Genomic DNA, 19508 nt, shown 5'->3' on the forward strand with positions numbered 1-19508 from the left:
CCTCTATTGGCCAGCCGCCACTGCCTCTTCAACCTGTCCATCAACTGTGTGATATTTAAATGACGACTGAATCTACCAGAGACACCTTGGTGAAGACTTTGCAGTGTGTCTAACATGTGAGCGAATTCAGAATAGGGATTGAGAAAGTGCAGACAATGTACATACTCTTTTGATGTACATACTCTTTTGATAAGGGTTGAGACGTGTTACAGGCTACAGAGTGGGACCTAGAGCAATAGCTGTAAAACACCCTTGAGAAAACCAATAACACATTAAAAAAACGATTTAGCTACAGGGTGAGATAAAAGAGACCGAAGGTTCATACCGATATCGGTGAGAGACATTATTCTCTCCGCTATCACTCGGATCAACCAGACGGAGTACCATCGTATTAGTGTGGAACCTACCTGTTACGCTACAACATGTATTCTGCAAGGAGAGCTTTGTCAGCGTCCATACAGCCTAACATGTGGAACATGCAAATATAAGTACTTATTCATACACAACAGCAGAAGAGGATGTTTGCTACTTAGACAGCTGCTGGATTAACTACGAGTCTCACAATGCAGGCCTTGATAGTTTGCTCAAAAACAACGTTGTTGTTTTTTACAGTTGACCTATATAAGAATATAAGCTACTCATAAGAATGAAAAATTCCCAAGTAGAGAATTAACATCATCACACGTTAGCCAGCAATCATAATTGCATTTCTGTATTTGACACAAATACCAAGGAAAATAAGAAATGATTCATTTAATTGAATAGTTTTATAGTTTATATAGCATAGGTATACCATTAAGTACCAACCGGGATTTCAAGGTTGATTTCTTGTTGAAATCCCAAAAATCCCTTCTTTTTAACCCGCTAAAATGCAGTATCAACATCAATGTGTCACAAAACACCAATTTGTTTGAAAATGTTGATGATTTGTTCAGATGTTCATATAAAACGTCATACAAATTAAACTAAGATTGCCACCTTAAGATTGACTTCTGCCAAGAAGATACCAGGTATTGTTATGGGAGCAGTGTACATTCCGTTTGTACATTCATGTTAATTAAAAGTGTGCTTACTGCTGGAACATGCATGTACAGGTACTTTGGCTCTGACTGCTTCTACTACTCTAAAGGTAGCACCGTTCTGGAGACTCTGCATCGGACTTGCAGAGTAAAGTAAACAAGCTAACAAAATAAACGTTAGGCGTCACGCAAACTACATACTGGATTCTAAGTATAATTTTAAGGTGTTCACGATGCGAGCTAGGCTGCTCGCTTGTAACCTTAGCATATTAGCTTAAACTCCTGCAGCATGGCCAAAAAGTAAATAGAAACGTTAATGTTGGTGATTGTCTTTATGGGCTGTCGCTTTCGCCCAATGTAATACAAGGTACATTTTTAAGCCATTTCACATATAAAATAGACCACCTGATGGGATAATATTAGAAGGAGCTTGATGCTACCTAATTAAACCGGGCTCTTGACCCAGACAGGAGCATCCCTCAGTATATTTGAGGTTTGACCGACAACACAGAGGTCTGAAAGAAGTGATACAAACAAGCTGCAAGTCAAACTTAGGTTGCTCTAACATAATATTTAACTGTGATACCTAAGTCATAGGAAATCAGTCCGCCATCCCATGTCTGGATGGCGTATTGGCTAGGATCCAATTTTCAATTAAATTAAATTAATTTCTACAGCCCAAAATCACAAATTTGCCTCAGAGGGCTTTACAGCATAATATATTCTGTCCTTTAACCCTGCATCAGAAAGAGGAAATACTCCACAAAACACCTTTTAACAGAGGAAAAAAGTCATGCAACTATTTCTCAATAAAAGCTGAAACAAATTAATGGACTCTGTTCACAGAAATGCTTCAGGGATTAACTCTGAACAAACACAGGAAGTGTTTTGTTAAAAACATATATTTAGATTGTTTTCACTGTCTGGTATAGTCATTATGAACATAAACAGTTCGTTTTGACAGGCTATTTTTTCTGAGAAATGCAGCCAAGTTGCGTCTGAGCTGCAAGGTGCTATGACTTTTCAAAACATGATGTAAACGTAGACAATGTTCACTGCAGCAATTATTAAAGCTTGCCAGGGCAGCGCATTTAACATGTGCTCCACTCTGAGACATACAACAGCGTTCTCCTGCTATGCCCTGGTAATAGACAATGACAGGCTGTATGGATGGGTTTTATTTTTTGTGGTGTGAAACATTTTCTAAATAAATGACAGAATGTTTTGAGAATTGTTTTACAACTGAAATGTAAGGGTACTGATATCAGTTCAAAATGTAACTGTTCAATAAACCGAGCAGGTGTGGATCTGTGTACATGTAGTCTCCTCACAGTAACCCATATGTTCCTCTTCCCTCCCTCTGCCTTTCCTCCCCTGAGTTATTGTTTCCCACACAGACTCCACCCAATCTTATCTTGATTGAATAGCAGCATTATGTTCCTTGAGGTCTCTGTTTTCACCAGCTGTATTCTTGATCCGAGCAATAACTGATCATTTCATTGCAATGGAACATTTTGTGCTGCTGCTGGTATGCGTTACACCTCTGGTTCAGTGCTACAGCTCTGGTAAAGTTATGGAGAGCTGCGAAGACATGCAACCCTACCACTCTGGGCTGAGCCCAGAGACAGCACCAGCGCCCTACACCGTCAAAACAGACCACATCAGCTACAGACTTGGAGAGGAGGTAAAAGGTAAGCATCAAAAGGTGATCTGTTCAACTTTGTTAATCAGGAAGTTTCAATCAAACTAGTAGCCGTTCTTACTACTCTGTACCCTTGAAGTAGCTCTCAGTTTTAAAAACGTTGTTGACCCCTGCTCTATAGCATTATTTCCTATTTCAAATTTGATTGCTATCTGTCGGAGCAAACACTTGCTTGGAATTGACTACTCGGCAGCAAATTGGAGACTTTCTTCCCGGGCCCCAGCAAACTTGACCAAATTAATGAAGTGGGTTATATACTCAAGCAGAGGTTTGAAACCCTTCATTTTGGAGGAGAATCTGGATATTTTCATCACTCAAACTGCTGTTAAAATAAATGTTCAACGTGTTTCTATGTGTGTGGTTTTCAAAGAAACCGTGGCTATCAGTTAGCAAACAAAAGAAGGCCTGCTTTTTGGTGGAGATGCTACTTAGTCGAGGGAGAGATTTGGAAAATCTTGATTCATCTGAACAATGCAGTGAAACTGGGTTTAGACAGGCATCCCATTTAGCAGCTTAACAGACAGGTTGAGGAAAACACCAGTCATATCATAATATGTATTAAAAAAACTCTGTAATGTTCAGTCTAAACGTCTAAACTGTCTTTTCAACCGGCTAAAATGTGGTTACACCAGCATGTCAAAAAACAAATGTTTGAAAATGTTGATGATTTGTTTAGTTAAAGGTTGAATATTGGTTACTGTGAACGTATTTCTCCAAAGTAATATTACACTAGTCGGTGAAATGTAGTCTACACGATTTGAACGCATTTAATGTTTCATATAAAATGTCATATGGAACTATAAATTGTATTGACAAGAAGATGCTCCCAGGGAATCGTAATTGAAGCAGTGTACATTCATGTAAATTATAATTGCACTGGTCTAGATACTCAACACTGGACTTGGAGAGCGAAGTGAACGATCTGACCAAAAAAATGTAACTACATACTTTGTCAATACTTAAAACTACTTTATTCCAATAATGCAAACCAAAATAAGCATCATGAGTATCATTTAATGCTTCTCGCGATGCAGGCGAGGCTTCTAGTGTTGGCATGTTAGCTAGTTGCTACAGCAGCATGGACCAACAATAAACATAAACGTGTGTAAGTTAATGTTAACTATGGTCACTGGTGAAGACAGTAGAAGTTGGCTCTTTCTCTAAAAAGTCATTTAAAACTGGTTCTAAAGTGATTTTTATTTTATTTTTTTATACTTTTATTTACAGATGTAAAGGCTTGAAATGCAAAGGTGTGTTCACTGTAGATTGCTTATTTTAGGCAGTGCAGCAATGTTTGCTGTTTAATAATTAAGTTGATCAGATAATGAATCATCCACAAATCCAATACTAGCTGTCACGTTCTGTAATGTTTCCGAGGGCAGTAGCACAGACTCAGGAGCAGAGTCGAGGTGAGGTGAAAAAACTCTTTGACGAGCAAAAAGTCACACAAGGACGAGGAACACACGGAAAACGATCTGGAGCAGAACAAGGAGTAGACACTGGCCGTTTATCAATACCAAGTACGCTGAGTACAGACTTGTGTGCTTTTGGAGTCTGGACTTGGGAGTCCAGACTCTCCATACAGTCCAGACAATGTGTCAAGTCATATTAATACTCACATTCCTCCGGCCGAGGAGTAGGAGTAGCAGCCATCTGATCCGATGTGAGGTCCTGGGACAGAGATGTTATATGTGTACAGATTGTAAAGCCCTCTGAGACAATTTTTTTATTTTGGCTATAAATGAATCATAAACCTAAACTAAACTACAACTCATGTGTACAGAATGAACAGCATTACAGAGTTACATAAGCACATTCAATGAATATGACAGAATGTATGAATGGACCTCCACAGTCCATGAAACAGGCGGTAGAGAGGGGGGGCGGGGCGCATCAGCAGGGGCCATGGCATCACCTGATATGATGGTGCATCACCAATCAAGGCTTTGTAGGTGAGGAGAAGAATTTTAAATGTGATTCTTGATTTTACAGGGAGCCAGTGCAGAGCAGCTAATACAGGAGTCATGTGATCTCTTTTCTTAGTTTTTGTGAGTACACGAGCTGCAGCATTCTGGATCAACTGGAGGGATTTAAGAGACTTATTAGAGCAGCCTGATAATAAGGAGTTGCAGTAATCTAGTCTGGAAGTAACAAACGCGTGAACCAGCTTTTCTGCATCTTTTTGAGACAAGATGTGCCTAATTTTTGAAATGTTACGTAGATGAAAAAGTGCAATCGTTGAGATTTGCTTAACGTGGGAGTTAAAGGACAAGTCTGGGTCAAAGATAACTAGAGATTCTTTACAGTGGTGTTGGATGCCAGGGCAATGCCATCTACAGAAACCACATCACCAGATAATTGATCTCTGAGGTGTTCAGGGCCCAGTAAAATAACTTCAGGAAGTTGCAGGTCATCCGTGTTTTTATGTCTTTAAGACATGTTAGAAGTTTAGCGGACAGCAGTGAACAGCAGCTGACTTGATGACATCACCACCTCAGCTGTTCTTGCTCATGAGTTTACTCCAATTATTCACTGTAAAGTATCCTTTAAATATAATAATTTTTCTCTGATGCATCCTTTGGGAAATGGGCGGATCTAGTCACATCCGGGCATTCGGACCGTGCTTGGCGAGAAGCGGACTTTGAATTGGAACAGTACTTGGCCCGTGACTGATGATCTTTCACGAGTCCACGAGAACACAAGTAAGGACAAGAACGCATATTGAGAAACAGCTACAGACTAAATACACAGGGGAACGAGACACCGGTCGAAACAATGAGACGGGGCTTGCAATCATACAGGAGGCAGAGGAGTGGGTGAGGGCAGGTGAAGGGAATGAACAACCAGAGACAGGGCAGACAAACACAGGGACAGGACGTGGAGGGGAACAGAGGACACAAGAGACAGGACTTCAAAATAAAACAGGAAACAAGAAACAAAACCCAGACCATGACAATAGACCGTTTTATACAGCCATTGATGCCCTGGTTATTGCTCATTTGCTAATCTGAAAAATGAATTAGCATGTGATTTGTTAAATGTTATGGTCAGTGTGCAGTGTCCTATAATATCTTAATTAATTGTGGCTTTGAACACTGAGCTGTTGTATTTTCTTTTCCCAGTTCAGATCCAGGCTCCAGCCTCCACACCATTCATTGGTTTCCTGTTACAGGCTAGAGAGGTAGGAGGTCGGTCTCCTGTGGGCTCCTTCGCTCTGACAACAGGGGCCACTCAGCTTCTCCCGTGCAGCCAGAAACCTGTGAGTTCCCTCCCATTTAGCAGACTTTACTGTGAACAACATGCAGGCCTACAGCAGGCTAAACAATATACCATGAGAAAAATCCATCCATTTTCAATACCGCTTATCCTCATTAGGGTCGCGGGGGCGCTGGAGCCTATCCCAGCTGACATAGGGCGAAGGCAAATGAGAAAAATCCTGCTTGCTTACTTCTGGAATATTTATTAATTATACTTTCAATAATGATTAATTCTTCGCTCTGTTTGCCCTTCATCGGGTGATGAAGATCAAACAGAGGTGTAGGCGGGGTCAATGAGGCCAGGCCCTTGAGGCAAGAGGCACAAAGAAGAAGGCAGGGCCAATGAGGAAGGAGGCCAGGGGCAGGGGGCAGCAGCCAGGACCTGATCCAGACACAGCCAGGTCCAATGGACCCTGTGAGGCAAGAAAGCACAAAGACTCCGAGGAAGTTAGTAATGTGCGATAAAGAGATGTGATTTCATCCAGAAAGAGAGAGAAGAGAAGAGTTCAGTGTAACCTAAGATTTGGGGAGTTTTTCCTGATCCGATGTGAGGTCAAAGGTCAGGGATGTCGTATGTGTACAGATTGTAAAGCCCTCTGAGGCAAATTTGTAATTTGTGATATTGGGCTATACAAAATAAACTGAATTGAATGTCCCCCAGTAGCCTAGGCCTATAGCAGCAGATCTATCCCATCCTACTTCTTAGGACTCTAGGAAGCACAAGTAGCCCCGCATTTCTCTCTAGTGGGGGAATATGGTACTACAAGCTCCTTAAGATATGATGGTGCATCACCAATCAAGGCTTTGTAGGTGAGGAGAAGAATTTTAAATGTATGGACTTAAGAGACTTATTAGAGCAGCCTGATAATAAGGAGTTATAGTAATCTAGTCTTGAAATAACAAACACGTGAACCAGCTTTTCTGCATTTGTCAAATTTTTGAAATGGTACGTTAGTAAAAAAAATGCAGTCCTTGAGATTTGCTTCAAGTCGGAGTTATAGGACAAGTAATGATGATAACAAAGATAACTCTGATATTCTTTGTGTTTGGGCTAGATGCCAAATGCAATGCCAGCAACATAAACTATATAATTAGATAATTGTTTCTAACTTCAGTTTTGTCTGAGTTTAACATCAGGGAGTTGCAGGTCATTCAAGTTTTTATGCCTTCAAGGCAAGCTTGAAGTTTAGCGAGCTGGTTGCTTTCAACTGGCTTGATCGATAGATTTAATTCTGTATCATCTTCATAACAAAGAACGTTTATGGAGTGTTTCCTGCTAAAAATTACCTAAAGGATGCTGTAACCGCTCTTCCGTTACCCCTCTGAGTCTCAGGCAGCACACAGATAGCAAAACGGTTGAATTGCGGTTCTCAGTACTTTTTATTATCATACACTTTTGCGTACTTGGCTTGGCTGTCTGGTGTGCGCTCTCTGGTCACGCCTCTAAGCGCACCCGCCTTGTCCGTTCCCCGGCTGCTTCGGCTCCGTGGGCTCTGCCTGTCCTGACAGACTGCAAACACCTTGTTTTCCGCTCCACCCGTTCTTCAGTCGCTACACACAGATTGACCTTAGTTGAGACTGATTACCCTCGCTCAGTTCCCTCTGCAGCTGGGCCCAACCGCCACATACCCCCACTGCCCGACTTAGGTCGAGGAGCCATCCGGCCTAACCTACTCCCCCCCCAATGCGAGCAAGAGAGGAAGCCGGCCACGGTCATCTGTGCCCCCGGCCTATGGATCACCATGAAATTAAAAGGCTGTAAAGCCAGATACCACTGAGTAATCCGGGTGTGGTCTGAACAGAGGGTGAATGAGCGCCCAAGGAGGTAGTAGCGCAGGGAGTCGACCGCCCACTGGATGGCCAAGCACTCCTTCTCTACCGTGCTGTTTGTACCTGGCCTCCCTCTCGGATAGCTTCCGGCTGATGTATAGGACCGGGCGGTCAACCCCTTGTACCTGCTGGGACAAAATGGCCCGTGGTCCTCTGTATGACGCATCAGTCTGCAGAATAAAGTGAAGAGAGAAGTTAGGTGTATGAAGGAGTGGTTATCTACAGTTACCCTGTTTTACCTTCTCAAACACCAACTGGCACTCTGATCTGGTCCACCAGATTTTCCTCAGAGGGTTTTACAATCTGTACATCCCGGTCCCAGGACCTCATATTGGATCCGGAAAAAACAGAAAAAACCCTTTCAAAGGGAAAAAAAGGGACACAACCTTCAGGAGAGCAACAGAGATTGCTCCCCCTCCCCGAATGGACAGAATCAATAGATGTCATGTGTATCGATGAACAGCTTTACAGAGTTACAGCACATTCAATGAATATGACAGAAATTTATGAATAATTACTTCCATGTCCTTCTTCGCCCGAGATCGTATGTGATTCACACAGCGAGCCAAGATGTATAACACATGGGTATGTATCAAAAGCAAGTGCCTTTTAAAAGGTGAATCTAAGAAATTATGTAAAATATAGAAAAATACCTTACACCCTAGTCTATGGTTCTTGTGTATAACTCCTCTTCTGGTTACATTTGATTCAATTAATTTAAGTGGCCGTGTGACAGACACAGTCTCTATAGAGTTAAGGTTAAGGGTGGGTAACTGCTCGGATGGAAGACTACAACTCTGCTTCTGCTTCCTGATCTGAACTCTGGGTCATGGATTAAGTCCGTTAATCAACTTGGCCATGTTCGCAGAAATGAGACGTCTCGACTCATCAGATCAGGCTTTCCCCAAAAGGTCTGCCAGTTATCTATGTAGCCCACATTGTTTGCTGGGCACCACCTGGACAACCAGCGGTGGAGTCATAAAAAATCACCTCATAAAAGGTTAATAACACCACTGTTTCAGCAGTGAAAAAAAAACAGGATAATTAAATGTGGGTTCCTTAATATTAGATCTCTCATCTAAAGCTGTATTAGTAAATGATTTAAAATCAGACCATCACATTGATTTATTGTGTCTTACTAAAACCTGGCTGAGCGATGAAGAATATATCAGCCTAAATGAATCAACTCCTCCAAGTCATATTAATACTCACATTCATCAAGGCACCGGCCGAGGAGGTGGAGTAATAGCCATCTTTGACTCAAGCCTATTAATGAATCCTAAACCTAAATTAAACTACAACTCATTTGAAAGCCTTGTTCTTAGTCTTTCACATCCAACCTGGAAAACATTACAGCCAATCCTATTTGTTATACTGTACCGGCCACCAGGTCCATATTCAGAATTTATATCTGAATTTTCAGAGTTTCTATCAAGTTTAGTCCTTAAAACTGATAAGGTTATTATTGTAGAAGATTTTAATATTCATGTGGATATTGATAATGATTGCCTTAGTGCTGCATTTATCATTGTTGGACTCGATTGACTTCTGTCAGAGAGTACAGAAACCCACTGATTGCTTTGGCCACACCCTCCACCTTGTTCTTGCATATGGCATTGACATTGAGCATTTGGAGGTCTTCCACAGAACCCTCTTCTGTCAGACCATTACCTCATAACTTTTGAGTTATACTCCCGGAGTATACACCGTTAGTCAAAAGTTTCTACACCAGATGTCTAACTGACAGTGCTGTAGCTAAATTTAAAGAAGTGATTCCTTCTGCATTTGATTCAATAACACGTCTCAATGTGACGGAGGACTCCTGTGCTAACTTTAGTCCGTCCCAGATTGATCATCTTGTCGATAGTGCTACAGGCTCACTGAGAATGACACTAGACTCGATAGCCCCACTGAAGAAAAAGACAGTGAAGCAAAGGAGGTTTGCTCCCTGGTATAACCCTCAGACCCGCAAACTTCACGAAAGCTCGAAAGCATATGGCGTTCCACAAATCTGGAAGAATCACGCTTAGTTTGGTGAGATAATCTTAAAAAATATAGGAAGGCTCTCCGTAATGCCAGAGCAGCCTATTACTCATCAGTAATAGAGAAAAATAAGAACAACCCCAGAATTCTCTTTAGCACTGTAGCCAGGCTGACAGAGAGTCACAGCTCTGTGGAGCCGTGTATTCCTATAGACCTGAGTAGTAATGACTTCATGAACTTCTTCAATGAAAAGATTTGAACTATTAGAGGCAAGATTGATGATCTCCTGCCCTCAACTACTGCCGATCTGTCATCAAGAGGAGTGGCCTTGGAAACGGCTGTATGCCCTGGTGTATATTTGGATAGCTTTTCTCCCATTAACCTAGACCAATTGTCCTCAACGGTTTCTACTTCTAAACCGTCTACCTGTCTCTTAGACCCCATCCCAACGAGGCTGCTTAAAGACGTGTTGCTTTTAATTGGCACCTCTCTGTTGGATATTGTTAATGTGTCTTTGCTAACAGGCCATGTACCACATTCCTTCAAAGTAGCTGTAATGAAACCTCTCCTGAAAAAGCCCACTCTTAATCCAGAGGTGTTGGCCAACTACAGACCGATCTCTAACCTTCCCTTCCTGTCTAAGATCCTTGAGAAAATAGTCGCAAATTAGTTGTGTGACTTTCTACATCAGAATAGTTTATTTGAGGAGTTTCAGTCAGGATTTAGAAAACACCACAGCACAGAGACAGCACTGGTGAAGATTACAAATGACCTCCTAATGCATCAGATAAAGGACTCATCTCTGTACTGGTCTTGTTAGACCTTAGTGCTGATAAATGACTCATCTCTGTACTGGTCTTGTTAGACCTTAGTGCTGATACAGGACTCATTTCTGTACTCGTTTTGTTAGACCTTAGTGCTGCGTTCGACACCATTGATCATGACATCCTATTACAGAGACTGGATCAGTCGATTGGCATTTCAGGTACCGCACTAAGTTGGTTTAAATCCTATTTATCAGATCGATCTCAATCTGTATTTGTAAACGATGAAGCCTCAATGACACCAACGTTAATCACAGAGTTCCACAAGGTTCTGTGCTTGGACCAATTTTATTTATTTCATTTAATATATGCTTCCTTTGGGCAATATTATCAGGAAACACTCCATAAACTTTCATTGCTATGCAGAAGATACTCAATTATATCTATTGATCAAACCAGAGGAGACCAACCAGCTCGCTAAACTTCAACAATGTCCTAAAGACATAAAAATATGGATGACCTCCAACTTCCTGATGTTTAACTCAGACAAAACTGAAGTTATTTTACTGGGCCCTGAACACCTCAGAGATCAATTATCTGGTGATGTGGTTTCTGTAGATGGCATTGCCCTGGCATCCTACACCACCGTAAAGAATCTAGGCGTTATCTTTGATCGGGACTTGTCCTTTAACTCCCACGTTAAGCAAATTTCAAGGACTGCATTTTTTCATCTACGTAACATTTCAAAAATCAGGCACAAAATCTGGCTCACGCGTTTGTTACTTCTAGACTCGATTATTGCAATTCTTTATTATCAGGCTGCTCTAATAAGTCTCTTATGTCCCTCCAGTTGATCCAGAATGCTGCAGCTCGTCCACTCACAAAAACTAAGAAAATAAATCACAATAATCCTGTATGCTTTACAATTTGTACACATCCCTGTCCCAGAACCTCACATCAGATCAAGAAAAACTCAGAGTCTGGCCTCTTTCGTGATGCCTCCTGCCTGGTGGGCCAGCCTCCTGCCATGGCCCTGCTCTCCTCCTCTCTTCCTCCTTCTTTTTCATGGATTTTGGAGGTCTGAAGCGTGGTCCATGCCCACTACTCATTATTCATACATTTCTGTCATATTCATTGAATGGGATCCTCCTCCGTTGCTCTCCTGAAGGGTTTTTCCCTTTTTTTCCTGTGAAAGGGTTATTTCAGTTTCTTGGTTAGTTTTTCCTGATACGATGTGAGGTCCTGGGACAGGGATGTTGTATGTGTACAGATTGTAAAGCCCTCAAAAGCAAATTTGTAACTTGTGATTTTGGGCTATACACAATGAACTGAATTGAATTGGAATGATGACATGCGGCTATACATTTCATCATTGACCAAATTTGGGAAAGGGCCAGAGAAAACTACGGAGTCTAACATTGTTTTGGCGTATATACATATCGATTCCACATTAACTTTAGTGACCTCCGAGTGGCCAATTTAGGAGTCATGTCCGCCAACGTGTATTACAATCTTACTGTATTTACCTTTATCCTTAGCCAGCAGTTTTAAACAGGACTCAACATCGCCCACTCTGGCCCCCGGAATGTAGGTGACTGTGGTCCCTGCCTTCGCTAGTTTCACGTTTCTGACTATGGAGTTGCCGATAACCAGAGTTGGTTTCTCATTGTTTGTGTCGCTGAGTGGGGGAAACTGGTTAGAAATGTAAAGAGTTTGGTGGTGCACCGTTGGCTTTAGCTTAGACTTCTTATTCCTTCGGACAGGTACCAAGCCTCCCGGCTGCTCGGGGGCTGCCGGGGAACGGTTAGTAGAAGCTACGGCTAGTTGGTCCACACCGACTTTAGGGGGGGAAGGCTAAATTATGTAGCTAACGTCTGAGCTTTAGAGTGTTTAAATATTAAAGATGTACAGCAGGTAATCAGCCGCTTGTACTGAAGAATATTACACAATTAGCTTAGTTTAGCTGGAGCTGCGAAAGTACGCTATCTGATAGCAGACTCACTGGCAACCAGAAGAGAGGCAATACACTTATCAAAGTACGTCAGGGTATCTCTGATAGCTAGGGTAGCTCACTTTGGATAATAGCCTGTTAGTGGCAGCTCTACAGGCTACATGTGGAACAGAATGCTTTCAGTACAGAGTAATTTGGCTGTGTTGAAAACACAATACACAATAAATGTAGACACTGGTTAGTACCGGAGCACATGAACCCCAAAACAGATTGACCAGGACAGTTAGGTTTGCTCAAGTTCAGGCAGGGTCAAAACCAGGAGATCAGTCACAAAGGCAAACAAATTCAAAAGGGGCATACAGCTAATACGTAGTCATCCGTAACTCACAGTCATTGGAAAATCGACCAATGATCGTGAGAATAACTGTTACCTTTGGACAGGGGGTATGACTTCGGAGAAAATCCAATGCAATGTGGGACCAGGAGCGATGAGGAACTGGCAGAGGATGAAAAAGACCGGAGGGGACTTTGCGAGTGCTTTTATGCCAAGAGCAGATTTGGCAAGCACCGACTAATCCCTCCATGGAAGACCACCAAAAGCATTGCCTAAACAACGCTAGGGTGCGTCTGACACCCGGATGAAGAGCCAGCATGGACAAATTACCCCACTGGATAACCTGAGGACGAATATTGGCAGGAAAAAACAAACGGTTATCAGGACAAGCACTGGGGGCAGGGTGTTTCGCATGGGAGAGCTTTACCTTGTCCTCCACCTCCCAGGTCACTGCACCAACAACACACTCGGAGGAGAGAATGCCTTCAGGCTAGGAAGGAAAGCTCTAAGGCAGGAACTGACAAGACAGGGTGTCAGGTTTGAGCTTCTTCAATTTAATTCAGTTTATTTTGTATAGCCCAAAATCACAAATTAAAAATGTGCCTCAGTGGCCTTTACAATCTGTACACATACGTTCTTAGAGCATTCTTAGAGCCTGGTCTGTACGAGAGGCCAAACTCAAAACGTTTAAAAAAACACCTAGCTTGACGAGAGGTCAACCGCTTTGCGGTGACCGCCTATAGCCGTGGCTAATCTGCCCAATCTCAGAGAGGCGAGAGTCAGAGAAGGTAAAGCATCTGCACCAGAGTCAATGAGGAATGAGACAGTGTTATTCTTCCCAAAGCTTCCCAAAGGCCGAGAGGGCATTTTTAAGTTCACAATCCCTTTGGATGACTGGTGAGCCGTGACTTTTACTGAACAAGACTTAAAAAAATTGCCGCTCTGATAGCTGTACAAGCATCGGTTCAATCGTCGACAGGATCATCGGATCTCATTTCTGGCGGAAACACCAGAGGGTCGGGCGATCTACGAAGCGTCACTTGTGGGGTGCGGAAATGTACTTCTCCGTTCCCGTAGGCGACCGTCGATACAAGAGAGTGGCTAACTCATCCAGGACAGAGAGACCAGGACAGTTTGGTTTATTCAGGCAGGGTCAAAACTGGGAGTTCAGTCACAATGGCAAACAAATCGAGAAGGGCAGGCAGAGAATCCAAAGTCGAAAACAGGCAGGGTCAGAACATGCAGATAAGGGATAGAAATCAGTAATAACGCTGGAGAGACTGTAACACACAAGACAATCTTACAGGGAACCAGTGCAGGGTCAAACTGATAGTCAGGGACTGATGAGGGTTGGGGTGCAGGTGAGATGGGCGTGGAGAACCAAGTGAAGGGAATGAGAACTGGTGTGGTCATAGTGTCTGAAATAACAGGAAAGTTAGAAAACAGGCAGGTGGAGTGAAAACAATCTATAAGGTGTTGGAATGTGTGACAGACAGTTTAAAACCGAAGGAAATAGATACATCTGTAAAAACGTTAACAATAAGGTAATAAACCTTCAGATGGCACTTATGATGACCTCCTTTTCTCTTTCTCTGTATGTGTGTGCGTGCATGTGTCCAGAACTCAGCTGTATCCCACACATCAGATTCTGTTAAGACCTCAATTCAGATGACATGGAGATCAGAAGCATCAGAAGTCATGAAACCGATTCAGTTCCAGTAGGAGTGAATTAAATAATTTTTTTCCATTCCTTTTTTTCTATTGCCACCTAAGTGGGTTTTTATTATGCATAACATCTAAGTGTTTCAACCTTGATTCATGTTAACTGATTTTGGTGTCTCTGCAGTGCATCCTTTGTGCAGAATTACAGGACATTCTGGGTTGATGTTACAAGTTATGCCATGAACTTCACCAATGAAAATAGTGGTGGATCTACACATCTCCCCACGGCACAAATAATGCGGAATGAGCATTTGATGACCTTTGTTCGAGGACGTGTCAGACCCAATTGGGAACTGTTTACAGTCCTGCCACAGCCACAGACACCTGACTTCCCTGAACACATCGCTCTCTCTCTTCCGGTAAGCGTATTGCATCACTTCCGGTTGCCAGCTTAGCAGCTTGCAATGTTTTCCTCCTCTCCCCCTCCCACTCCTTCTTGCTCAGAGTGTCTCATGTATAACTATTCCTCTGCCTCCCTTAATGATAACGGTACATGCAACAAGTGTAGTTCATTTGCTAGGTTGGAGGCAGTTCTAAGTGGGTTAGATGCACGGCTCCGCACCATCGAAGCTCAGACAGTTACGTTATTCAGCCCGCCCCCTCCCTTAGCCGGTGTAGAGCCACTAGCGTTAGCCTCTGTTAGCTGTCCCCCGACAGCCCCCGAGAAGCCGGATGGGTGGGTGACTGTTCGAAGGGGTTTTAAGTCTAAACAGAAGTCCACTGAGCACCACCAACCTCTTCACGTTTCTGCTGGCTAAAGATGAGCGTAGTTACAGTAAGATTATAATACACGCCGGCGGTAATGACTCCAGACTGCGGCGTTCGGAGGTCACTAAAATTAATGTGGAATCGGTGTGTACTTATGCCAAGACAATGTCGGACACCGAAGTTTTCTCTGGCCTTCTCCCCAATCTGATCAATGATGACATGTATAGCGTCATGTCATCATTCAACCGCTGGTTGTCCAGGTGGTGCCCAGCAAACAATGTGGGCTACATAGATAACTGGAAGACTTTCTGGGGAAAGCCTGATCTGATGAGCCGAGACGGCATTCATCCCACTTGGGATGGAGCACGTCTCATTTCTGCGAACATGGCCAAGTTGATTAACGGACTTAATCCATGACCCAGAGTTCAGATCAGGAAGCAGAGTTGTAGTCTTCCACCCTTCTCTGCACTTCCATTCGAGCAGTTACCCACCCTTAACCTTAACTCTATAGAGACTGTGTCTGTCCCACGGCCATTTAAATTAATTAAATCAAAAGTAACCAGAAGAGGAGTCATACAAAATAACCTCATACAGGTTAACAACACTAGTGCAACAGTGCAACAAAACAGGATAATTAAATGTGGACTCCTAAACATTAGATCTCTGTCATCTAAAGCTGTATTAGTAAATGATTTAATATCAGACAATCACATTGATTTATTGTGTCTTACTGAAACCTGGCTGAGGCATGAAGAATGTCAGCCTAAATGAATCAACTCCTCCAAGTCATATTAATACACACATTCCTCGAGGCACCGGCCGAGGAGGTGGAGTAGCAGCCATCTTTGACTCAAGCCTATTAATGAATCCTAAACCTAAATTAAACTACAACTCATGTGTACAGAATGAACAGCATTACAGAGTTACATAAACACATTCAATGAATATGACAATGTATGAATAGACCTCCACAGTCCATGAAACCGGAGGTAGAGAGGAGGGGGGGCGGGGCGCATCACTAAATGCGGGGCTACTCGTGGTTCCTAGAGTCCTAAAAAGTAGGATGGGAGCCTTCAGTTATCAAGCTCCTCTTTTATGGAACCAGCTTCCACTTTCAGTCCGGGAGGCAGACACAGTCACCTCATTTAAGAACAGACTTAAGACTTTCCTCTTTAATAGAGCTTATAGTTAGGGCTGAATCAGGTTTGCCCTGGTCCAGCCCCTAGATATGCTGCTATAGGCTGCTGGGGGATGTTTTAGGATACACTGAGCACCTATCTCCTCTTCTCTCTCTACTTATGGATGAATTTACATCTCTCCATTGCACCTTATTAACTCTGCTTCCTCCCCGGAGTCGTTGTGATTTCACGTCTCATAGGGTCCATTGGACCTGGAGGTGTCTGATGCCTGGTGAGCCGGCCTCCCGCGTTGGCCCTGCTCATGTGCCCCCCCCCCCCCCCCTCCTCTCTACCTCCTTCTGTTTCATGGATTGGAGTTCCATTTATACATTGTCATATTCATATAATGTGTTTATGTAACTTTGTAATGCTGTTCATCTGTACACATGACATCTATTCTTCAGTCCTTCCGGGGAGGGGGATCATCCTCAGTGTGCAGAAAACAAATACTTGAAATATAGTTCAGAGGTTTAGATTGATTGAATTTGGGTGCACTTTGGGTTCAGGCATGGGCGTCTTGGCTATTATATTGTGGGTTTGTAAAGCCTTATAAGGCTTCACCCTGGGACCCTTCGCCCAACCTCCTAATGTCTCAGTGTTAAATTATAAGGAGGGGGTTTTCTCTGAGCTCTGGGGCTGTGTGAAACAAATATAATGATGTATTGAACATCATTAGTGATGTACAAGTGAACTATATAGTCTGGTAGATAAAAACAATTAAAATGGCATACATATTTTTTATGAGCCTTCATTTTAGATGAGTTGGTACGTTTGCTCAAAAGATCTGTGCTATGTCTCGTAGCGGAGCTTCACATCGCTGCATTTAATATCACTGAACATGAGACATGCTGCTTTTGAACTGGTTGTGAGAATGATAAACATATAAGAGTCTGTCCATTCTTGGTTAAAGGCTCTGGTTAAGCTGTCCACACTTACAAATACACCACTAGTGATATACAAGTGAAATATACAGTGTGGTACATAAAAAAAATGTAAATGTTTAGTCTGTATGAGACGCATCATCATCATTGTTGCCTTGAGTGCCTTTAAAGTGCTATTCAAATCAAATGTATTCTTCTTATCATTATCATCATTAATTAATGTAAAGTACATCTGCATCGTAATTAGACACTCACACCAACAAACATAGCATTAACAGCAAGAAGCTCTATAAGGGTAGGCGGGAGAAGTAGTGTATGGGAACAAATCAAACACTGGCCGATTATGCAGCAGATAAGATAAATGTAGGTATTTAGTTCTGTAATATTATGTCAATTGACGCTTCACTACTGAGTCATAGGCAGTTACATTCGTAGCTTACTTTAAGTTACACGCATGATGAAACCATGATGTTTCTTCAACACTAACTAAACCGTACTGCCAACATTTCACGTTACAATGTTAACCACAACCATGCTTGAACCGAAACATCAACATACTTCCCGAAAGCTTGCCCCTGATTATATGAACATATTTTTGTCTTTTTCCTGCAGGGGAGTATCATCAGTGCCGACTGCGGTGTCACCAAGCTGTGTTTCAGTCACCCTTCAAACTGTAACCCTAGAGCCAATGCTAAATGTTATTTCATGTCAGCCATGATGTTGCCACTAACTGCTGCAGCCATCCGCTATGAAATGACAGGTCCATCTGATGGATACGTCTCTTTTGGATTTTCAGATGATCAGATGATGGTAATGTGAAGACAAAATGCTCGATTCAATGTAATTAATTGTTCCTCTTTTGTCAATTCTAACGATAAGGCTCTTGAACAGCATATTTCACATACTTGTCTTTATACTTTCTATGTACCGGGAGGATTAAAAAGTATATAAATCTTATATACAGCCCCCGCAGTTCATGTGCTTAATTCCATCTTGTGGATACGTAGTGCAACATTCTAAAGACACACACAAACAACACCCTTAAAATCAATGAACAATGCTAGGTATCATCCATCCATCCATTATCACCCACTTATCCGGGGTCGGGTCGCGGTGGCAGCAGGTTCAGCAGGCCGACCCAGGCCTCCCTCTCACCCGTAACACTTTCCAGCTCATTCTGGGGGATCCCGAGGCGTTCCAAGGCCAGCCGGGAGATATAATCCCTCCAACGTGTCCTCTGTCTTCCCCGGGGCCTCCTACCAGTTGGACGTGCCCGGAAAACCTCTAATGGGAGGCGTCCAGGAGGCATCCTAACTAGATGCCCGAACCACCTCAGCTGACTCCTTTCGACACAAAGGAGCAGCGACTCGACTCCAAGCTCCCCCCTGATGTCCAAGCTCCTTACCCTATCTCTAAGGCTGAGCCCGGCCACCCTACGGAGGAAGCTCATTTTGGCAGCTTGTATCCGAGATCTCGTTCTTTCGGTCACGACCCAGAGTTCGTGACCATAGGTGAGGGTTGGAACGTAGACCGACCTGTAAATGGAGAGCTTTGCCTTCCGGCTCAGCTCCCTCTTCACCAAGACGGACCGGTACAACGCCTGTTTTACTGCTGCAGCCGCACCGATCCGCCTGTCGATCTCCCGCTCCACTTTACCCTCACTCGTGAACAAGACCCCGAGATACTTGAACTCCTTCGCTTGGGATAGGCAGTTTGCCCCCACCTGGAGGGAGCAATCCGCTGGTTTCCGGCAGAGCACCATGGCCTCAGATTTGGAGGTGCTAACTCTCATCCCTGCCGCTTCGCACTCGGCTGCAAAACGCCCCAGTGAATGCTGGAGGTCACGGTCCGAGGAGGCAAACAGGACCACATCATCCGCGAACAGCAGAGAGGCGATCCCGAGACTCCCGAACCGGATCCTCTCCGCCCCCTGGCTGCGCCTAGATATCCTGTCCATGAAGGTCACGAACAGGACCGGTGATAAAGGGCAGCCCTGGCGGAGGCCAACACCCATCGGGAACGTGTCTGACTTACTACCGAGGAGACGAACACAGCTCCTACTGCAGGCGTACAGAGACCGGATGGCCCGTGCCAACGGGTCCGGCACCCCATACTCCCGCAGCACCCCCCACAAAAACCCCCGAGGGACCCAGTCGAAAGCCTTCTCCAGGTCTACAAA

General features: G+C 43.4%; 1 protein-coding gene across 1 annotated transcript in view; it reads left to right on the top strand.

Annotated features, from left to right (window-relative positions):
- Window positions 1–2610: 2610 nt before the first annotated feature.
- The window catches only part of LOC117746264 (putative ferric-chelate reductase 1), a 56476-nt gene continuing 39578 nt past the window's right edge, over window positions 2611–19508 (top strand). The window contains exons 1-3 of the mRNA XM_034555299.1: window positions 2611–2710; window positions 5844–5980; window positions 17942–18139. Coding sequence (XP_034411190.1) covers window positions 2611–2710; window positions 5844–5980; window positions 17942–18139 — 435 coding nt within the window. The remainder of the gene's footprint in view (window positions 2711–5843; window positions 5981–17941; window positions 18140–19508) is intronic.

Source organism: Cyclopterus lumpus, chromosome 17, assembly GCF_009769545.1.
Source record: "Cyclopterus lumpus isolate fCycLum1 chromosome 17, fCycLum1.pri, whole genome shotgun sequence".
Lineage (NCBI taxonomy): Eukaryota > Metazoa > Chordata > Actinopteri > Perciformes > Cyclopteridae > Cyclopterus > Cyclopterus lumpus.